Below are 19,932 nucleotides of genomic sequence, written 5' to 3' on the forward strand. Positions count from 1 at the left end.
AATTTTAGTAGCATTTATTCGGATTGCTATTATATATAAGTATTTTCATTATTTTTTAATATAAAATTAACTAAAAGTTGTAAATTAGATTCATCATTCCAAAAATCTTTTGTTAAATCAAGAATAGGAGGAAGTTCTTACTTTTAAAAGAATGAATGCTAGAGAATAATCTAGAGATCTGTAAAAACCGTTGAGATTGAAATTTTATATTATTTTGTATCATGGCAAAAAAAATAAAAACAGTTCAAACAGACAAATATATAGATTTCAAAAGATATGAATATTCGAATAGACACAACTCTACAATGAGCAGTTGCAACTTTACAAAAAAAAACTGTTACAATGAACAATCGCAAATTTTTGTTAAACACATAATTTAAATTTTCTACAGATTTTTTGGAAGATCATCCAAAAGGTACGATTGAAAAACACAACCTTTGGTGGCATTTATTCGTATTGTTACCATATTGAAAAGTCAAATCCAAAAACTCACTATGTAATCCATCTAACTCTTGGAAAAACACTATAGGTATTTTCATTAAATTTTTATATTTAAAATTAACTAAGAGATGTAAATTAGATTCATCATTCCAAAAATCTTTTGTTAAATCAAGAATTAGAAGAATTTTTTGACTTTTAAAAGAATGAATGCTAGAAAATAATTTAGAAAAATGTATAATCCGTTGAGATTGAATTTTTAGTTGATTTTGTGTCATGACAAAAAAATGAAAACAGTTCAAACAAACAAATATATATAGATTTAAAAAAATACGAATGTTCCAATCAATACAACTTTACAGTGAAGAGTTGCAACTTTTCATAAATAACCGTTTCAATGATCCATCACGACTATTCAGAAAATATCCAAAAGGTACGATTGAATAAACGCAACTGTTGATCGCATTTATTCTGATTGTTATTATTATATAGTTTTGTGTCATGGCAAAAAAAATGAAAACAGTTCAAACAGATAAATATATATAGATTTCAAAAGATACAAATGTTCCAATCAACACAACTTTACAATGAACAGTTGTAACTTTTCATAAATAACCGTTTCATTGATCCATCACGACTTTTCAAAAAATATCCAAAAGGTACGATTGAAAAAACGCAACTGTTGGTCGCATTTATTCAGATTGTTATTATTATATAGATTAACAAATCTCTATATAAAATAAAATAAAATAAAAAAGCTCAATTTATTTTTGTTTTCACCCCAAATTTTTTTTTTATTAATGGCGCAATTTAATGTAATTGACCAAAAAATACTTCTAATTTTACACACACCAATGGCGAAAAAGGGTAATTTACAGACAAAAAAGTATCGGCGAAGAAGAGAGATTGGGATGCTCTGTTTTGGTTCCTTGAAGAGATTGAGGAGATTATATTTGTAAAATTGAGATGGTTCCTCCAGTAATTTATACGTATACGCGAAGGTGATGTCGAAGACTTGGAAGGGACGATGATAGTTCAGTGATGATGACTCTTCGGAGACCCGACTCCGCTACTATTGAGGTAAGGGATGAGAATCACTCGATTGGTTTATTTAAGGAGGAGGATGATGATATCATTCGAGATTTGGGTTGCATTGATGAGTCTGAAACTAGACATGGTTCAAGTAATTTGCCTTTTCAATGTCATCGTGATGATGTTTGTTGCCTCGACAAGGATAATAAGAGCGATAGCTTTGTTCCATGTAGAAGAAATTTGGATGATTTGTTTCTTGGGTTCGCTTATAAGGGTGTGAGGAGTATGAAAAGGGATGACTTTGAAAGTGAAACTACTAGTAATCTTGTTTCTCCTCAAATGGTTGATGATGACACTGTTTCTAAATCTCATCTTCAAGTAAGAAGAGTTTCTCCATACTTCCAGGGATCTACTGTTTCACAACAGTCCAAAGTAGGGTGTGATTCTCGTAGTGTTTGCTCTCAAAGTAGAAGAAGTTGTAGGAAAGGATGCAGGAAAGTTCAAGCTAAAGTTCCAAGAGTTTCTCCATACTTTCAGGCATCAGGTATTTCACAATGTGATTCTGACATTGTTTCATCTCAAAGTGGAAGTAGGAGAGAAAGCAGCAAACTTCAAGCTAAGGTTCGAAGAGTTTCGCGTTATTTCCAGGCGTCAGCTGATTTAGAACAGCCAAGAGATTTGCGTAAGTATTTTAAGGTTGTGAAAGTTTCAAGATATTTCCATGATGTTGTGCCTGCGGATGGAAATGGAATTCAAGTCAATGAATCACAAAATGAGAAATCAAGAAGGGTGAGGAAAACTCCGGTTGTGAGTCCTTTACTCTCGCTTTCTCAGAAGACCGATGAGGCATACCTTCGGAAAACGCTGGATAACACATGGGTGCCTCCACCATCTCCATGTAATCTACTTCAAGAAGATCATTGGCATGATCCATGGCGGGTGCTAGTTATATGTATGCTTCTCAACAAGACATCTGGTGCTCAGGTTTGTTCTCATTCCTCTCTCCTTGTTTTTTGCTGAAGTTAGATACACTAATTAGTTTAAGTGGATGTGTTTGGTGTTGACATTTCTTGTTGCATACCTTCTCAACCCTTGACGGCAATCAGCACATGTAATCATTCTTGAGAGTATTCCAAAGTTTGTTAGGAAGTAAGAAGTTAAACCTCTGTGGGCTTAAAGTTTTCCAATTTAACCGTTTGGTTTGATGAGTAATTGATTAACCATGAAATGTGTTGCTTGGTCTTATTGAATTTGGTGGAAGAAAAAGCTTTGTGTGGTTGGTCAGTGAATTTGTTTTAAAAGGTGATTGCAGACGCGGGGAGTGATATCAGACTTGTTCGCTTTATGTCCTGATGCAAAGGCTGCAACAAAAGTTGAAGAAAAGGAGATAGAGAGTCTGATAAAACCTCTTGGATTACAAAAGAAGAGAGCCAAAATGATTCAACGGTTATCTCTGGAGTATCTTCAAGAGAGCTGGACTCATGTCACTCAATTGCATGGCGTTGGAAAGTATGCAGCGGATGCGTATGCGATATTCTGTAACGGGAATTGGGATCGGGTGAAGCCTAATGACCATATGCTAAACTATTACTGGGAATTCCTCAGGATTCGGTATAAATTATGACTGGTAAGGTACAACCGTACAAGTATATATTTAAAAGCTGTAAATGAAATATTATCTTATAGTACTAACTAGTTTGTATATCTTATATATTGTAATGTGTTTTGGACCTTTTGGTATCAGCTATGGCTTTTATTTTGTGTTTAATATTGTCGAACACCTAAGATGGAGGCATGAGTTAGTTGAGGGTGAAAAGCTATACGACTTTCTCAGTTTTTAATATTCCCTCCGTTTCAAAATATAGGATGTTTTAACTAAAGCAAGCAGATTAAGAAGTCTTTATTTTTAACAAGTTCAACCAATTAAAAACAATACTACATAATATAAAATAGTAAATTAATCTAAAAGTTGCATAGAAATTTGAAAACATCCTATATTATAAAATAAAAAATTTCTATAAAATATATGATATTTTGAAATGGAGGGAATATATTTTTTGGTCGGATTCTCAGTTCTTATTATTATATTCAAAATTAAGTTTTGTTTTTTTAGTTATAGATTGGGCACCAAGTGACGATATAATATACTAATTCAAAGAATGACAATGATGAGGCAACTACTACTACTGTTTATGAGCCAAATCCAAAACTAAAAATAAGTTCAATATTTATTGGTAAACAAATGTACCAAACCAATGCATTTTATTGGTTTATTTGCAGAGGCAATCACAACTTTAATCGATGTGTTATTTTTCTTTTACTTGCATTAAACCTGTGTATTAATATGTGTTTCTAAATTTAAGAGATTTTAATAAGGTTGTTTGGTAAGGGAAAAAGGAAAAATGTTGTGATAATTTGTTATAATGACGTGTCAACTACAATATTTGCACAAAATTGAAAATCACAAAATCGAAAATCCTCTTCTTTTTTTTTTTGGTTTCAATCTCTCTCTCTGGCCGACAAATAAAAAAAAACAAAAAACACAACTAATCATAGGCTTCTCAATCTCCTTTGTCTGCAGGATGATGATGCAACTTTTCAGACAATTTTCTTCCAAAATCCTTCCGTAATTCTGTTTTTATGTTTCATCGTTTATAGGCCTCCGTGGTCGTTACACCCAACCTTACTTTTTCTCCCTCTTCCCCCAAAAAATAAAAGAATCAACTGATCTTTTAGAGTTTTTAGGTTCTTCCAAGACATTGAAATTGAAATTGGAACGAGGCTTTGATGGGTTTGTAATTTCATATTAGCCCCTTTGTTTAAGGTATTTCTCAAAGAACGAATCTTTGAAAAACTTTTGCTTTGTTTGGTGCAAATTAAGTTTATGTTTTGTTTTCTGGTGATGGATTCAGATTCTCCTTGTTTTAAAAAATCCAATGGCTCCTTTGGGGATGTTGTCTTGATTCTTGGGAATAATGTTGTTTGAATGGCCACGGCTTTTTTGAGCATTCCTGTGTTCTTCATTATTGTCTCGGCTCTGGTTCGAAATGTCTCTCGGCCAAGAAAATGTCGAACCTGTTGAAGTTTCAGGTAAATTTCCAACACAATCCTTTCATTATGCCTCCCAACTTTTCAAACGTGTAAAAAGGCTTCAATATTTTTTGGCTTTTGTGTGTGTTTATAGGGTCGCATGCTTGCTTATATGAACTTTTATGTTCAGAGACACCCAGATGGACTCCTCAAATGGATTTGCAAACATCTTCTTCTGGTGATTCATTTTTTTTGGAGATGGAACTTTCTTAAGATATATGTTAAGTGTTAGTTGGTGACTATCTCATCTCCTGTTTGGTTTTTCATTTGTCAGATCCCCGAGATCGGTTAGAGAAGTTGCTGAAGCAACCTGGAAATAAATATTGTGCTGACTGTGGCTCTCCTGAACCAAAATGGGTGTAAGTTTGATTAATTAGTTGTGTGTGGTTTTGTACATCCCTTTTGATGGATTGGATTGATTCATTTCATCTGGTTTAGGTCGTTGAGTCTCGGTGTATTTATCTGCATTAAGTGTTCTGGTGTACACAGAAGTCTTGGAGTTCATATATCTAAGGTACTTTCTTTTCATAACCAATCTTGATTTTTTTTTTCTCTGCTTCTGTGTTTATAGCCTTTAAATCGATAACTTTGATTGACCGATTCATCATCGCAGGTTCTGTCAGTAAAACTAGACGACTGGACAGATGATCAAGTTGACATGCTTGTAGGGTATGGTGGAAACACCACAGTGAACCAGAGATTCGAAGCTTGCAACATCGACCAGTCAAAGAAACCCAAACCAGATTCTACTAATGAGGAACGCAATGATTTCATCAGGTTACATTTTTTACTTACGATTTCTTATAATGTTATGTATGTATGATCATCATGTCGTTAACATCTATAATTCTGCAGAAAAAAATATGAGATGCACCAGTTTATGGATCCAAAGGATGGAGCTTTGTGCCCTTATCAACAGCCTAGCAGAATAACTACTTCACCACCGTCTTTATGTTCAGCAAACCACCGTTCTACAAAAAACCGTATTGGTCATGCATTTAGGAATAGCTGGGGAAGAAGAGAATCTGATCACAAAGGACCAAAGAAGAGCAATTCCATGGTAACAACCACTAAACATACATAACGTTACATGTTTGGCTAATAACTGTTTGCTAACGTTAATTTTGTGGATGTTTAACAGGCAGGTATGATTGAGTTTGTGGGATTAATTAAGGTTAATGTGGTAAAAGGAACCAATCTTGCGGTTCGAGACGTGATGACCAGCGATCCTTACGTCATCCTTGCTCTTGGCCAACAAGTGAGTTCTCTGCCAAATCTCTACTAGACAACTTGTATGATTTAAACTTAACCTCTCTCATGTTTGTTTTGTTTTAGTCGGTAAAAACACGGGTGATAAAGAACAACTTGAATCCCGTATGGAATGAGACGCTAATGCTTTCGATACCTGAGCCCATGCCTCCTCTCAAAGTGGTAAGAACAATAATATCATAACATTTTAGCCGTTAACAAACTCGACTGAACAGAGGCTATACCAAAATCTTGCTTGATATGTAAAATTTGCAGCTAGTGTACGACAAGGATACATTCTCGACAGATGATTTCATGGGAGAGGCAGAGATAGACATACAACCATTGGTGAGTGCAGCAAAAGCTTACGAGTCATCGAGCATAAAGGAACCGATGCAGCTGGGAAGTTGGGTGGCAAGCAAAGAGAACACATTGGTGAGTGACGGGATAATCTCACTTGAAGAAGGGAAAGTGAGACAAGACATTTCACTTAGGCTTCAAAATGTGGAGAGAGGTGTACTTGAGATCCAGCTTGAATGTCTTCCTCTCACTCAATGATATATATAAATACTTTTCCTCCTTTCTTCCCTCACTTTTTTTTTTGTTTGTTTTGTTTGAATTTGTAGTGAAGAGATGCTAATACTTTTCTTCTTGATCCACCTCAAAACCTATGTAAAAAAAACCATAATTTGATTGATCATTCTTCAGAACTAATCCTAGTTTCTACATTAGTATGAAAAGCAAATCAAGATTTTCAACGGTAACACATTAAATCATATATGTTTGGTGTTACAAGCTAAATGTTCATAGTAAAATTGTTTTGTTTTGTGAGTGTGTATATGATATAAGAAGATGTCATTCTCTGATGTTAAAAAGAAAAAAAATAATTGTTTTTTTTTTTTTAATTTATTAATTTTGTTATTGTTGTAAAGTGTGAACAAAACAAAGTAACAAACATATAATAATGTAGATATAATTAATTAATTACATATATAAGTATATAGATTACCAATTGTGGGAGAATTAATCTCCGGTTTGAGCTGCATCGGTGAGATCTATCGTCAGATTTGTTGTTCACACTCTCTCTCGCTCAAGTCCGGCGACATGAGTTCTCCCGTACGGTTATTATAGTAGATCTACGAAATCGGCCCTGAGATCTTTTCGCGTTTTCTTTGTTTTTCGATTTTTTTTGGAAACCGTCGTCTCTGATCTTACGATTTCTTCTTCTTCTTCTTCTTCGTCTTACATTGTGTATCAGGGAACGAGTATGTTAACCAATTTCACTAAGCTCTGCAAAGGACTTGCTCTGGTACTTGTTGTGGGACACCTCGTTGTTCAGTTCATTCCTGCTACCATCCCTTACCTTGCTCTCATTCCGGCGAGGTACTTCCGTGTTTCTCTCCTTCTCAATCTTATGTCAAATTCTAGGGTTACAATTTTGCTACTGAATGCATTTTGTTCTACTCCGCGCGAATCTAATTGCTGATTCACTATTTTGAAGAAATTAGGGTTTTATATATGTTAAAATCAGTTAGTAAGTATATTACTTAGGATGCGAATTTGATGCTCGCATGGTTCTATTTACCTAATTATTATTTAAATTCCAGTGTGAGAACAATGTGATGCTCCTTGTACATTGTGAATTCCAGTGATTAGAATGACTTCTAACTCTTGTTCATTATAGGACTATTCCTTTTGCCTGGAATCTGATTACGAGCGGCTATTTTGAACTATCAGTATATGGGGTATGTTCAACATGTTCCTATCCAAATCCAGTTTTCGCATCTAATAGTTCTTGAATACATGAGTGACTGTTTTGCAATGTCGCAGGTTGTCTTCAGCACCGTTTCTCTCCTCTTTATGGGAAAGTTCCTGGAGCCTGTCTGGGGTTCCAAGGAGTTCCTTAAGTTCATCTTTGTGGTGAACTTCCTTACGTATCTCTGTGTTTTCGTTACAGCCATTGCCTTATACTACATAACGAGGCTGGAAATCTACCTGTAAGTACTCCACCACCCTATACATACTCACTAAGTGTCTGTTTGTTTATTTCGTTCTCCGTTATGAAACTAGAGTCTGAAATCCTCCACGCTGTAAATTATAACTCGTTTGCTTCCCTGCTCGGCTAAGTTCTATCTTTACCACTGTGTATGATGAGTACTCTATTCTTAGTTATATAGTTAATATTTTTCCTCAGTATAACAATGTATTCTCTGTTTTCTCCTTGCTAGATATATGCCCTTTGCAGGTTTTCATGGTGTCTTGGCAGGCCTTCTTGTCGGGATAAAGCAGATAATACCTGACCAGGAGGTATTGCTGTTAAAGATAAAAGCAAAGGTAATCTCTTACTTTCTAATAAGGAATGAATAATACTATTGACATTTTCTTACTTTTAACTTCGGCTGGTTGAAGAAGTTCTCACTTCCTATTCTTACCTCTGGTTTTTTTTGTGCAGTGGTTGCCCTCAATTATGCTAATTTTGTCAATAGCCTCAAGCTTCTTTACACTAGATTCAGCAGCATACCTTCCCACTTTGATATTTGGTACATATATGGGCTGGTTATACCTTAGGTACCTACAGAGGAGACCAGAAACAAAGCTCAGAGGTGATCCAAGTGATGACTTTGCATTCTCTTCTTTCTTTCCTGAATTACTCAGGTAAAATAATATTTCTACATTTTTTACTGCACTTTCGAGTTTGCGGACAAATCAATTGTTGGTAATATTATGTTTCCAAATGAAATGCAGGCCCATAATTGACCCTATAGCCTCAATCTTTCACCGGATGCTTTGTGGACGATCAAATGTTACCAGTGAAGACCATGATTATGCTACCAGCGGTGCACCATTGCCAGGTTCCGATTCTGCAGAAGCATCCAGAAGGAGGTAAATTGTTTCCTTTTCTTTTCCCCTTTTTCCTGTTCTAGTTCAATGGCAGTTTAGACTTTAGATGCAACGATCTTACTGAATCCCCAGCTCTATGGGGGGTTAGTGCAATTCATGTCTTCAATTATGAGTATGCACCCTTTTTTGACTTGACATCCTCTAGGATCTACGTGATGCAAACCGAGATAACGAATGATTTTAATGACTCCATTCTAAGAAAAAGTGATTTTATCAGTATGTAGGACTTAGACTTATGAGTAGTTTGTATCGAACCAAATCCTGAGAAAACTTGTATATCCCGGTTCTAGAGAAGGCAAAAAAAACTTGCCATAACACAAAAGATGTAATTGCAGAGAAAGAGGGGCAAGAGCTTTAGAGGAGAGACTAGCAACAGAAAGAATGGTTCCTGCAAGGAACAAAGATGAATTGCCGAGTGATGCATTGGATAGCGTATAAGTGGAGATTGTAATAAGCTTTTTGAAGAAGTCGTGTGGGGTTCTTGCTTGTTTCAGGTGGACATCTTTTTATCTTTCTTTATGAGGTTGGGTCATTATACAGAAAAAAAGATCAGCTTCTCCGTAAATTGTTAAGACAGCTCGGAAAGTAGTACATTTCCTTGGACAAACCAGTTAGAAATGATTTCCTTGGACGACGAGATAATAGAAATTTATACATGTTTAACTTCTCTCCAAACTTTTTTTTCTTTTCAAACAGTCGCAATCGATCACTCTTTTAGGACTAAGGCACACAAAAAGTTTGTTTGTTGGGTGAAAAGCAAAGCACAAACTCGTTTTTGAAAATGAATTACCCACTCTAAAATCACTTGTCTTGTCCATCAACTTAAACTATAAACATATTAAACCTAGTTTATAGCTGTCAATTTGTGTTGTTTATCTGAATGATTGAAAAGTATGATTTTTATTATTATTAGGGGGGGGGGGGGGGAATCACAGAAATCATCAATCAACAAAAGAAATTTAAAGTATACAAGAGATGAGTCAGATGGAGCATAAAAGAAGGGGGGGACTCCATTGACTAGGATAATTTTAAACAAAAAAGAAACTATAACCGTATCGTATGTATGTGTAATTTGACTAATTTGGTTTCCGTGGGGAAGTTCGTTCTCATTATTATTTATTTTAATGGAAAAAGAAAAAAGGAAGAAAGGAAAAAGGAAATGACGTAAGCAAATTGACAAGGTAACCACGTCGCATCTATGCGAGAGTCCCTCCAGATGTCTGGTTTGGTAGTCGCTTTAGGAATCAAACGCGGAGCTCCAATAACAATGGCCATTACCAAACTCTTACAATTCCTCTATCGAGAGAGATTCATCCATCACACACCACCAACAACATTTCTCAATCTTTCCTTTTTTTTCTTTTTTCCCTCGTTTTCAATTTCCTCTTTCTCTTCTTTCTGTTGCTCTTCGTTTCCCCACGCCATTCCCAAAAAAAGACATCTCCTTTACCTCTCTCTCTCTCTCTCTCTCCCTCTCTATCTATCTACGTTCTCGTCGTCCTTGGCTATACTACATTTTCCACCATTGAAATCCAATAATTTCTGAAAGACCCACAAAAATCCAAATGCGGCTCGGCGATCTAAGCTATGGAGGAACGAATGAGAGAAACGTAGTAGAATCCAACAACAAGACAATGTGAAGAAAGAAAAGAAAGAAAGAAAAAAAAATAGATTTTTTAAATAAAAAAGTGAAATTTCGTAGGAAGAAGAAGAAGCAGGAGAACATAGAAATGTCGGTAGCACACGCAGATGACGCCGACGATTACAGCAGACCGACTGGTGAGTCTTACCACGCCGAGAAAGCTTTACCAAGCGGAGATTTCTACACCGGACAATGGCGTGATAATCTCCCTCACGGCCATGGCAAATACCTTTGGACCGATGGTTGTATGTATGTCGGAGATTGGTGCAGAGGCAAAACCATGGGCAAAGGTCGTTTCAGTTGGCCTAGTGGTGCCACCTACGAAGGCGATTTCAAAAACGGTTACATGGACGGCAAAGGTATGTATACATATCATAACAACAACAAATCCTCAAATCGTTGTTTCATCTCAAAGTTTTGATTTTTATTCTTGTTTTGGCAGGTACTTATATCGATTCTTCTGGAGACTTGTATAGAGGATCATGGGTTATGAATCTGAGACATGGGCAAGGAACGAAAAGTTACGTCAACGGTGATTGCTACGACGGAGAATGGAGGAGAGGTTTACAAGATGGACACGGTAGGTATCAATGGAAGAACGAGAATCATTACATTGGACAATGGAAGAATGGGTTGATGAATGGTAACGGTACCATGATTTGGAGCAACGGGAACCGTTACGATGGTTCTTGGGAAGACGGTGCTCCTAAAGGCAATGGAACTTTCAGATGGTCGGATGGGAGTTTCTACGTCGGTGTTTGGAGCAAAGATCCTAAAGAACAGAACGGCACTTATTACCCTTCCACGTCTTCAGGGAATTTTGATTGGCAGCCACAACAAGTGTTCTATGCTGATTTGAGTGAATGTGTGGTTTCTACTTGTCAGAGGATCCCGGTTTTGCCGTCTCAGAAGATGCCTGTTTGGTACGGTTCTTCGGAGCAGAGTAGTAGTGGGAACAGGACCAAGAACAGTGAGAGGCCCAGGAGGAGATCCGTTGATGGAAGAGTAAGTAATGGTGAAATGGAGTTGAGGAATAATGGTTCTGGCTATCTTCAGTTAGATGATAATGCAGAGAGTAATAGATCATCATTAGGGCCTTTGAGAATACAGCCTGCTAAGAAACAAGGACAAACTATCTCCAAAGGTCACAAGAATTATGAACTCATGCTTAACTTGCAGCTCGGAATTAGGTAAAAACCGAAACTATCTATTTGTGTTTTTTTCGCTTTGTTTATTTGTTCGTTTTGCTTTGTTTGATGTTTGAGTGTTGTTTTTGTTGGGAAGACATTCTGTTGGAAGACCAGCACCAGCTACTTCTCTTGATTTGAAGGCTTCCGCGTTTGATCCAAAGGAAAAACTTTGGACGAAGTTCCCATCTGAAGGATCAAAATACACTCCTCCACACCAGTCTTGTGAGTTCAAATGGAAGGATTACTGTCCTGTTGTTTTCAGGTTTGAATCTTTCTTACTTTTGATTTCCTCTCTTGTGGTATTAAGAAAACAGATGAAAATCTTGTGTTTCGTGTAGGACTCTGCGGAAACTATTTAGTGTGGACGCAGCAGATTATATGTTATCTATTTGTGGGAATGATGCACTTAGGGAGCTATCATCTCCAGGGAAAAGTGGAAGCTTTTTCTACTTGACCAACGATGACCGCTACATGATCAAGACCATGAAGAAGGCAGAAACCAAAGTAAGAGCTGAATTTTTAAACCGCATCATTCTAATTATTAAGTAAGATTCACTCATGTCTTTGTTTTTTTTTCCTTGACAGGTTCTTATAAGGATGCTCCCGGCTTACTACAATCATGTTAGGGCATGTGAAAACACTTTAGTTACTAAGTTCTTCGGTCTTCATTGCGTGAAATTGACTGGCACTGCACAGAAAAAGGTCCATACCCTTTTTTGTATTCATGTCTGCATTGTTGTTGTTAGCATCTTCAATTTGGATGTACTGATGAGAGTATACTTTTGCCTGCAGGTTCGATTTGTGATAATGGGTAATCTATTCTGTACTGGTCACTCCATCCATAGGCGGTTTGACCTCAAAGGATCCTCTCATGGCCGTCTTACTACTAAACCAGAGTCTGAAATCGATCCAAACACGACGCTTAAAGATCTTGATTTAAATTTTGCATTCCGATTGCAAAAGAACTGGTTCCAAGAATTCTGCAGGTAACTGATTGTTGCAATCTAGCTGCATCACTGATTCATTACTTATATCTCTTTTCACTTCTTTCATTAGTAAACCCAAATTCTGAGTGTTTGTTTTTTACCAGGCAAGTGGATAGAGACTGTGAATTCCTTGAACAAGAGAGAATCATGGATTATAGTCTCTTGGTTGGTCTTCACTTTCGAGAAGCTGCATTTAAAGACTCTGCCACTCCTACTTCCGGTGCTCGAACCCCAACCGGTAAAATCTTGTCAAATCTTTAACTCAATTTTCGAAAAGTCTATCTTAAAGCTTGATTGAAGCAACTTCATCATCTTTAAGCAGGAACCTCTGATGGTGGAAACACTCGTCTCTCCCGAGCAGAAATGGACCGGTTTCTTCTTGATGCCAGCAAGTAAAGAACCAAAAAATTCAATGTTTATATCGCAAAAACCGTAAAAAGAAAAAAGGGTTTTATAACACAAAGTGTGGTTCTTCTTTAATGATATTTTTTTCCAGGCTAGCATCAATAAAATTGGGTATAAACATGCCAGCAAGAGTTGAAAGAACAGTGAGAAGAAGTGACTGTGAGAATCAGCTTGTTGGGGAACCAACTGGTGAATTTTATGATGTGATTCTCTACTTTGGTGTAATAGACATTCTACAAGACTACGACATAAGCAAGAAGCTTGAACATGCCTACAAATCAATGCAGTATGATCCGACATCGATCTCAGCGGTTGATCCAAAGCAATACGCACGACGTTTCAGGGATTTCATCTTCAGGGTCTTCGTTGAAGAAGACACTTGAGAGAACCAATCATTTAACTTGCACGCCAAGGCCCAACAAAGTTTGAGGTTATTCTTTTTTGTTAGAATTTTTTGTTTACTTTCTCTATAGATATATTTGTAAATTTATTATGTTATTCAACCAATTCTTCTAAGTAGAGAAAAAAATAAAAAATCGATTCTTTTGTAACTAAAAAAGTTCAATACTCTCTGACCATTTTTTGGTTGTTGTTATTCTTTTGTACTGCGTTTCTTCAAACGTGAAAGAAAGTATGTGTACAGCAGATGGGTGACTTGTGTATATCTTATTCTTTACTTTGGTCCAAATTTTATATTTTGACTCTTTTAGAATTAATTAACCATTATACAGCAGAACATGTTACTAGTTTTCGTTTTATTTTATTTCCAAATTGATTTTTAAATACGTTGGAACAAGTTGACTTGTAGGTGGATTGGGTATTAGTACAGATGTGAGGTTTTCTGGTGCTCCTCTACAAGCCAAGCTCAAAGTCAATGCTAATAAATTTTAAAATAAGTTCACATAGCATTAAGCATTCTTTAGCAAAAAAAAAGAAGAAGAGTTAGCTTTCTTTTCTTGATTTACATATAGCTTGAATACTTTTATTAATTTCTAATTTTTTTGGATTGTGTATTATCCTTTTTTTTTTTTTTTTTTTTCTGACGTCGTAGATTTGGCTTATATCAGTAGTAAGGAGACATGAGACAGCATCTTAAGAAACAGAGAGTATAATAAGAGGACTGTAATCTATAGCGGATAATAATGATAATGTTCTAGTGAGTAGTGAGCTATATTGTTTTAGTCTATTGGATAAATATATAACCATCTTCAGTTTAATGAAAAACCAAGGCCAATATATGTGTATTTTTGCGTAACGTTGCCTTGAATGGGGATACTCATCATAAATCTCATATAATATGTAGAATATGCAGAACTTTTTGTGTGAAAGAGATGTCTAAAAAACCTAGGCTAAATGAGTTTGTTCGGGTTTTCTCTGAAAGATACTGCTAAAAAGTAGATGCAAATTTAATTGGGAACAGTCAGTCATGTTTAGAAAATGGTAGTTGGGGACATGTGTCTAGGGCAGTAGGGCTCCTGCATATGCTTTTGGCTACACGAGACTTTTTAAAAAGTGTTTATATCGCCTGATTCAATTGACATTCATGCCTTCTCCCATGCCTATGATTGCTCCTGTTGTAGCTAGGAAGGATCTTCCCAAAATATCATTTTATAACTGCCAGGTTTCCATTAGGTTTGTGTCCATTGGCTATAATTCCTATTAGGATTCAAATTCATTGGCTTTTAATCCATTTCGGTTTGCATAATCTAAACCTATCCGTATATACCAGATTAATTCGAATCAACCAAAAAAATAATCCGATAAGGGTCAATGAAATTATTTTATGATTATACATTACATCAAGTAGAAAATGTATAAATTGGAATAAATAAATAAAACCGTATATATGAATTGGAGAAATCTAGCATACATGCATGAATCACGCATGCATGTTTGCGTAATTAAAATTTTGAAAAAATCATCTAAAACTATTTTAGATTTGTAACTTAAAATTAAATCAACCAAAATTAGTTAAAATTTGGATAGTGATTTTAGTAATTAACATAACGATTCTTATCACCCGATACCTCAACAACTCAACCCATCTTGTCCGATAACAGATTTAGAAACTCGAATTACCTTTCCCATACTGACCCATACCCGCTATTACCCAACCCTTTATCCGAAATGTGGAGGAATATATAGATATATTATTACCTAACGCAACAAAGAGTAAAAAAACAAAGTTACACGCAAGATCCCATTCCATGCAATGATGCAACAATCTAAACCTTCTCTAACTTAACCTTTGACATCATTTACCAATTATCCATCTTGTGTCCTTTTCTGTTAGCTCCGCCTACTTTCACTATATGTTGATTCACACTATATCACATGCACCAATATAATTATAACATGCATGCATTGTTGCTTTCTTTTTCTAAAACATTCTAACATATTTTTTCGCGGCTCAACGTAAATAATGTACAATTATGGTCATCAAAACAGGACCGTGTCACAGATTTTGATGGTTTCTCCTAATTTTTTTTTTTTTTTTTTTTGCAATATAATTGTATAGTTTGAAAGTCGGAACTGAATCCATTTTGGTGCTCGGACAATATTAATATTTTCCACCGCAATAATACGGAAAAAGACATATACGGGAATTTGGTTTCTTAACAAAAAAACATTAGTACTAATCTGACCACAGTACGTGCAACACTATTGAAGAGAAACAGTTCAAAGTATTTCTTTTCAATTGACCGTAAATTTTGGGCTTTCGAGTTATCTAAGACGAAGAAAATCATTATAATAAGTTTGAAAATGTTAAAGGTTGGGTTGAAGACATATCTAACAAAAGTTGAAGTTAAAGCTTTAACCAACAAAACTGCTTTTACTTGAGACTTATATTTCAGTTATTTGCAGATAACCTAATTCAAAGCCAAAGTCAATACTTACTTCTTCATCTAGGCCGAGATTAACTCTTCCGTTTTCAGATTAATTGTTTAATAAAGCTCTTTAGATGTTTTTTTTTTCTCTTACCCATGTATGTTGGGATATGACCAAAATTTTCAAATTGTTAGCCAGTCTTTTCCCATCACATAAGAAATTTTAAGGGGATTTTTACCAAACATATACCATAAGTGTATTGTTACGGGTTAGACTGGTGTAATTCGTCCTGGTTTATGTCAAACCATTAGGTTAACAATTAAATCCACTTATTTATTTTTACGCAGTATAAATAAAATAAGACGTTTGCTAACAATATACACACTGTAACAAACATACTAGACCTACAACACGATCTAATTGCTAAGTAAACAGAGGTCTAGAAATCCGGGAAATTGAAGAACAAACCAAGACTTTTAGGAACCTCGATATCTTTAGTCCAACTGCTAAACCGATCCAACCAACAAAATGGTGAACTCAATTCTATGAGGATGTAAAGTAATGCTTTAAGACGAGTACGTGGTACAGGCGTAACGCCATGACTTCAAAAAAAAAAAAAAAAAAACTCAAGAATATATCACAGAGCAAAAAAAGTTAAAGAACTTATTTTTCTCAATTCTTTTGTCTTTTAGGCTAATTGTCACATAGCCACTTTCTTCCCTCCCACGATGGGAGTTAGAACCAATCAAGGTGGGAACTACACGAAGAATTTTAGACCACTATGCCATAAACTCCCGTCTATTTCTAACTCGTCTTTAAAAAAGAGCAAAGTTGGAAGATTTTGTTTAAATTTGTTTTTTTTTTTCATTTTTTATAAAACGATCTTCTTTGTATAACTGTTTAAATTTTTTGATCTAATTGATGAGAAAAAAACGAATGTCTTTAATATAAAAGTTCATTTTACATATTTAATATTCGTCAAAGTAAATGTCTTTAAAGTGGCTTCATTAATGCAGAAAATCCATAGTCAAATCCCAATATTTTCTTGTAGTGATTATTAATAGAATAAAATAAACTTCCTTGTGCAAATTGTAAATGAGGAATGATAACAAACATTTCCTGCTGATTTTTTACCGAATGACACTAAGATGTGAATATCTAAATATTTCATATTGATAGAGTATCTAAACAGTGGAAATGCTCTTATTCCTCTCTCTCTCTTTCCCATGTCTATATATATAAACACTTTTGCATTATCCATGATACATCATACACTCTTCTCTTTCCCTCAATATTCTTTACACGTCAAACCCAATTTTAATCTAACTTCGAGAGAACTCACTCAAAAAAAAAAAAATGTATGAAAAGTTCATAGTCTTATCAGCATTCTTCTTAACGTTTCTCCCTTCTTGTTTCAGCAGCTATCCATTCAATCATAGAGATGCTGATCCTTTCATGTCTTCCCATGTTTATTACGAAACCAGTCATCTACATGGTCACATTACTCGCAGCAGTCATACGAAAAATCGCCATGGTAATTATGCTCCTAGATCTTCTCCTCAAGCTTTTAACGTCAACTCTTTTGGTGCTAAAGCCAATGGAAACGACGATTCTCAGGTTTATACTCCTTTTATCCATATTATATTTATATATTGATTTCCATAGCAATATTTACAATCGACGTAAATTTAAATATATTTTTGAACCGTAGGCGTTCATGAAAGCTTGGCAATCAGCTTGTTCGTCGACCGGAATAGTTTACATCGTGGTTCCGAATAATAGAAAATACATGCTTAAACCGGTCCAATTCTCTGGTCCATGTAAATCATCCTTGATTGTTTTTAAGGTATGATAGAAACCAATGCAGCTGGTATATAGGCATAATTAAATTGTTATTGTATAATGTTTCTTCTACATCGATCTTATAATTTGTTATGTGTAAGTTTAGATCTACGGAATGATTGAGGCATGGGAAAATCCATCAGACTACAAGGTACGTAGGCACTGGATTGTGTTTGAAAATGTGGATAACCTTCGTGTTGAAGGAGGTGGCCACATCGACGGTAATGGACATATTTGGTGGCCAAAATCTTGCAAAATCAACCCTAAACTTGTAAGTTTTTCTCTATATGGTATCAGTATATATCTTAAGAAACTCTTAATTAAAAGAATATAAATCGACTAACTAAATTTATTTTGTGAACAGCCGTGCCTGGGAGCTCCAACGGTAGGAACCTCAAACGCCCCCTAATTCAGTTCTAATAAATATACAATGGAGCTCTATTAAAGAAATGTAACTAATGTATTGAAAATTATTAATGGGGCAGGCGGTTACGTTTGTGGAGTGTAACAACTTGAAAGTAAGTAACATTAGGTTGGAAAACGCACAGCAAATGCATTTGACGTTTCAAGACTGCCAAAACGTGAAGGCTTTGCATCTTATGGTCACATCTCCGGGCGATAGTCCTAACACCGATGGCATTCACGTTAGCGGAACTCGCAATATCTTAATTCAAGACTCTATCATCCGTACTGGTAATTATTAATGAACCATCTTATTATAAAATGCTATCTTGACATTCGCATGCAAATTAGTGAATTAATTAAATATGGGTTACAAAAGGTCTGAACGTTTGTTCTGTTTATATTGTACATTAATCATATATTTTTGTATCAGCATTTACATTGAAGTCGACATTTATTGAAGCTCAGAGAGGATTGTTACTTATTAGTTCCTTCATTAATCTCTCTCACTCTAGAAAAATTGTTTATTTGGTGGATAATAAATAGTAATGTGTTGGGTTTGTTTTTGGTGATGAAGGTGATGATTGTATTTCGATAGTGAGTGGGTCAGAGAATGTGAGAGCGACAGGCATTACATGCGGGCCGGGTCATGGAATCAGGTCTAACCATCTCTCTCCCTAATTTCACCTAAATATTTTGTTTTTATCTTATTTTAAGCATCATACTATCTGCAACATTCTGTATTATTTGTTGGAAACCTATCAACTAATCTTTATCAACTTCAATCAGAGAATTGTAAAAATGCCCATCTTTGTTTTTTTTTTTAATGAGAAAAGGATATATGATGCATGCTCAAAACCATATGTTGCTAGAGCTATTAAAATATATACTAAAACGATAAATGCAATGTTATTAAATGGTGTTAAGCGTCCTAGCACAAGCATTTTTATTTGGAGTCACTTATAATTTTTTTGGTGTCTTATTTTTTTACATGAAAATAGCATTGGAAGTTTGGGAGAAGGTAACTCAAAAGCATATGTTTCAAATGTGGTAGTCAACAAAGCGACTCTTATAGGAACCACTAATGGTGTGAGAATCAAGACTTGGCAGGTAAATTATCAATGTCTTTTGTTTTATAAAATAATTATTACTATGAAAAAGAAAAAGGAAAAATATGACTAGTATTAATGTATATATCAGGGAGGACGTGGAATGGCAAAGAACATCATATTCCAAGATATCATAATGAAAAATGTTACAAACCCAATAATCATCAACCAGGACTACTGCGATCGTGTTGAATCATGCCCCGAACAGGTATGAGACCATATTAAAAAAAAACGAAAGTCACATCAAATAATATAACAAATGTTTTCAACACAACTAGAGCTCTAAGTATAGTAATAATAATACTGAGATGGTACACGTGGCAGAAATCGGCCGTGCAAGTGAGCAATGTGTTGTACAAAAACATACAAGGGACGAGCTCAAGACCGGTAGCTGTGAACTTTGCGTGCAGCAAGAGCATCCCATGTCGAGGAATTTCAATGCAAAACGTTAAATTGGTCGACCAAACCCAACAAGATGTCTCCAAAGCTTCTTGCTCCAATGTGAGGTTGAACACCCTAGGAAACGTTTCTCCTCTTTGCAAATGATCCCCAAGAAAAAACTTAGTATTCACGGATCGATATCAGTCTATTTCTATATGTACTCGAAATTTGGTCTTGATTTTTGTATATATAGAGTATTGAATATTGATATGGTCCATGTTTGAAGTAGGTTTTTATGGAGATAATTTAATAAAGTGGGATTGTAAGGTTATAAACTTAGGGGATTTGATCTCTGTTAGAAGTGAAACAAATGTGACTGGTTTCTGAATATTTGACGTTGGTCCTAATTCTACAGATGTATTCGACTCATCATCCTC

At 35.3% G+C, this 19,932-nt stretch overlaps 5 protein-coding genes across 8 annotated transcripts; all 5 read left to right on the forward strand.

The window, feature by feature from the left end:
- The first annotated feature begins 1,240 nt into the window (after window positions 1-1,240).
- Window positions 1,241-3,238, forward strand: LOC104764520 (methyl-CpG-binding domain protein 4-like protein). Of its 3 annotated transcripts, none has more exons than XM_087502283.1 (2): window positions 1,241-2,454; window positions 2,773-3,238. In XM_087502283.1, the coding sequence occupies exons 1-2, from the start codon at window positions 1,480-1,482 to the stop codon at window positions 2,821-2,823; spliced, it is 1,026 nt and encodes a 341-aa protein (XP_087358409.1). In that variant the 5' UTR covers window positions 1,241-1,479; the 3' UTR covers window positions 2,824-3,238. The 3 variants fall into 3 exon arrangements, with proteins under 3 accessions (XP_087358409.1, XP_019096295.2, XP_087358410.1); XM_019240750.2 differs by having other exon boundaries at window positions 2,783-3,238; XM_087502284.1 differs by lacking the exon at window positions 2,773-3,238 and adding an exon at window positions 2,577-2,719 and having other exon boundaries at window positions 1,313-2,454.
- Window positions 3,239-3,874: 636 nt separating this feature from the next.
- LOC104764521 (putative ADP-ribosylation factor GTPase-activating protein AGD11) lies at window positions 3,875-6,522 on the forward strand. The gene is made up of 10 exons (XM_010488067.3): window positions 3,875-4,294; window positions 4,383-4,560; window positions 4,655-4,738; window positions 4,835-4,919; window positions 4,999-5,074; window positions 5,174-5,337; window positions 5,416-5,620; window positions 5,702-5,818; window positions 5,896-5,991; window positions 6,085-6,522. The coding sequence occupies exons 2-10, from the start codon at window positions 4,518-4,520 to the stop codon at window positions 6,364-6,366; spliced, it is 1,152 nt and encodes a 383-aa protein (XP_010486369.2). The 5' UTR covers window positions 3,875-4,294; window positions 4,383-4,517; the 3' UTR covers window positions 6,367-6,522.
- Window positions 6,523-6,619: 97 nt separating this feature from the next.
- On the forward strand, window positions 6,620-9,384 carry LOC104764522 (rhomboid-like protein 19). The gene is made up of 8 exons (XM_010488070.2): window positions 6,620-6,924; window positions 7,067-7,191; window positions 7,493-7,553; window positions 7,639-7,805; window positions 8,037-8,142; window positions 8,261-8,463; window positions 8,554-8,691; window positions 9,045-9,384. The coding sequence occupies exons 1-8, from the start codon at window positions 6,913-6,915 to the stop codon at window positions 9,145-9,147; spliced, it is 915 nt and encodes a 304-aa protein (XP_010486372.1). The 5' UTR covers window positions 6,620-6,912; the 3' UTR covers window positions 9,148-9,384.
- Window positions 9,385-9,792: 408 nt separating this feature from the next.
- Window positions 9,793-13,627, forward strand: LOC104764523 (phosphatidylinositol 4-phosphate 5-kinase 6). 2 transcript variants are annotated; one of them, XM_010488071.2, is made up of 9 exons: window positions 9,793-10,710; window positions 10,794-11,541; window positions 11,636-11,803; window positions 11,880-12,045; window positions 12,127-12,243; window positions 12,334-12,527; window positions 12,632-12,765; window positions 12,850-12,919; window positions 13,024-13,627. In XM_010488071.2, the coding sequence occupies exons 1-9, from the start codon at window positions 10,440-10,442 to the stop codon at window positions 13,313-13,315; spliced, it is 2,160 nt and encodes a 719-aa protein (XP_010486373.1). In that variant the 5' UTR covers window positions 9,793-10,439; the 3' UTR covers window positions 13,316-13,627. The 2 variants fall into 2 exon arrangements, with proteins under 2 accessions (XP_010486373.1, XP_087358411.1); XM_087502285.1 differs by lacking the exon at window positions 13,024-13,627 and having other exon boundaries at window positions 9,924-10,710; window positions 12,850-12,923.
- A 3,325-nt stretch (window positions 13,628-16,952) lies between these two features.
- On the forward strand, window positions 16,953-19,927 carry LOC104764524 (polygalacturonase QRT2). The gene is made up of 9 exons (XM_010488072.2): window positions 16,953-17,378; window positions 17,473-17,607; window positions 17,710-17,874; window positions 17,968-17,988; window positions 18,089-18,296; window positions 18,583-18,664; window positions 19,007-19,115; window positions 19,206-19,322; window positions 19,439-19,927. Exons 1-9 carry the CDS (start codon window positions 17,118-17,120, stop codon window positions 19,658-19,660), a joined length of 1,320 nt encoding a protein of 439 aa, XP_010486374.2. The 5' UTR covers window positions 16,953-17,117; the 3' UTR covers window positions 19,661-19,927.
- Window positions 19,928-19,932: the final 5 nt, after the last annotated feature.

Source organism: Camelina sativa, chromosome 19 (assembly GCF_030686135.1).
Source record: "Camelina sativa cultivar CO46 ecotype springtype chromosome 19, ASM3068613v1".
Taxonomy (NCBI): Eukaryota; Viridiplantae; Streptophyta; class Magnoliopsida; order Brassicales; family Brassicaceae; genus Camelina; species Camelina sativa.

Coding starts and splice junctions, on each gene's coding strand:
- LOC104764520 (XM_019240750.2), top strand. CDS start 1,480: ATGATGACTCTTCGGAGACCCGACTCCGCTACTATTGAGGTAAGGGAT. Junction 2,455..2,782: donor ACAAGACATCTGGTGCTCAG/GTTTGTTCTCAT, acceptor AGGTGATTGCAG/ACGCGGGGAGTGATATCAGA.
- LOC104764521 (XM_010488067.3), top strand. CDS start 4,518: ATGTCTCTCGGCCAAGAAAATGTCGAACCTGTTGAAGTTTCAG. Junction 5,621..5,701: donor CAAAGAAGAGCAATTCCATG/GTAACAACCACT, acceptor GATGTTTAACAG/GCAGGTATGATTGAGTTTGT. Junction 5,992..6,084: donor CCATGCCTCCTCTCAAAGTG/GTAAGAACAATA, acceptor TAAAATTTGCAG/CTAGTGTACGACAAGGATAC.
- LOC104764522 (XM_010488070.2), top strand. Junction 7,554..7,638: donor TTGAACTATCAGTATATGGG/GTATGTTCAACA, acceptor GCAATGTCGCAG/GTTGTCTTCAGCACCGTTTC. Junction 8,692..9,044: donor GCAGAAGCATCCAGAAGGAG/GTAAATTGTTTC, acceptor ATGTAATTGCAG/AGAAAGAGGGGCAAGAGCTT.
- LOC104764523 (XM_010488071.2), top strand. CDS start 10,440: ATGTCGGTAGCACACGCAGATGACGCCGACGATTACAGCAGACCGACT. Junction 11,804..11,879: donor TACTGTCCTGTTGTTTTCAG/GTTTGAATCTTT, acceptor TGTTTCGTGTAG/GACTCTGCGGAAACTATTTA. Junction 12,920..13,023: donor TTTCTTCTTGATGCCAGCAA/GTAAAGAACCAA, acceptor ATTTTTTTCCAG/GCTAGCATCAATAAAATTGG.
- LOC104764524 (XM_010488072.2), top strand. CDS start 17,118: ATGTATGAAAAGTTCATAGTCTTATCAGCATTCTTCTTAACGTTTCTC. Junction 17,379..17,472: donor ATGGAAACGACGATTCTCAG/GTTTATACTCCT, acceptor TTTGAACCGTAG/GCGTTCATGAAAGCTTGGCA. Junction 19,323..19,438: donor TTGAATCATGCCCCGAACAG/GTATGAGACCAT, acceptor TACACGTGGCAG/AAATCGGCCGTGCAAGTGAG.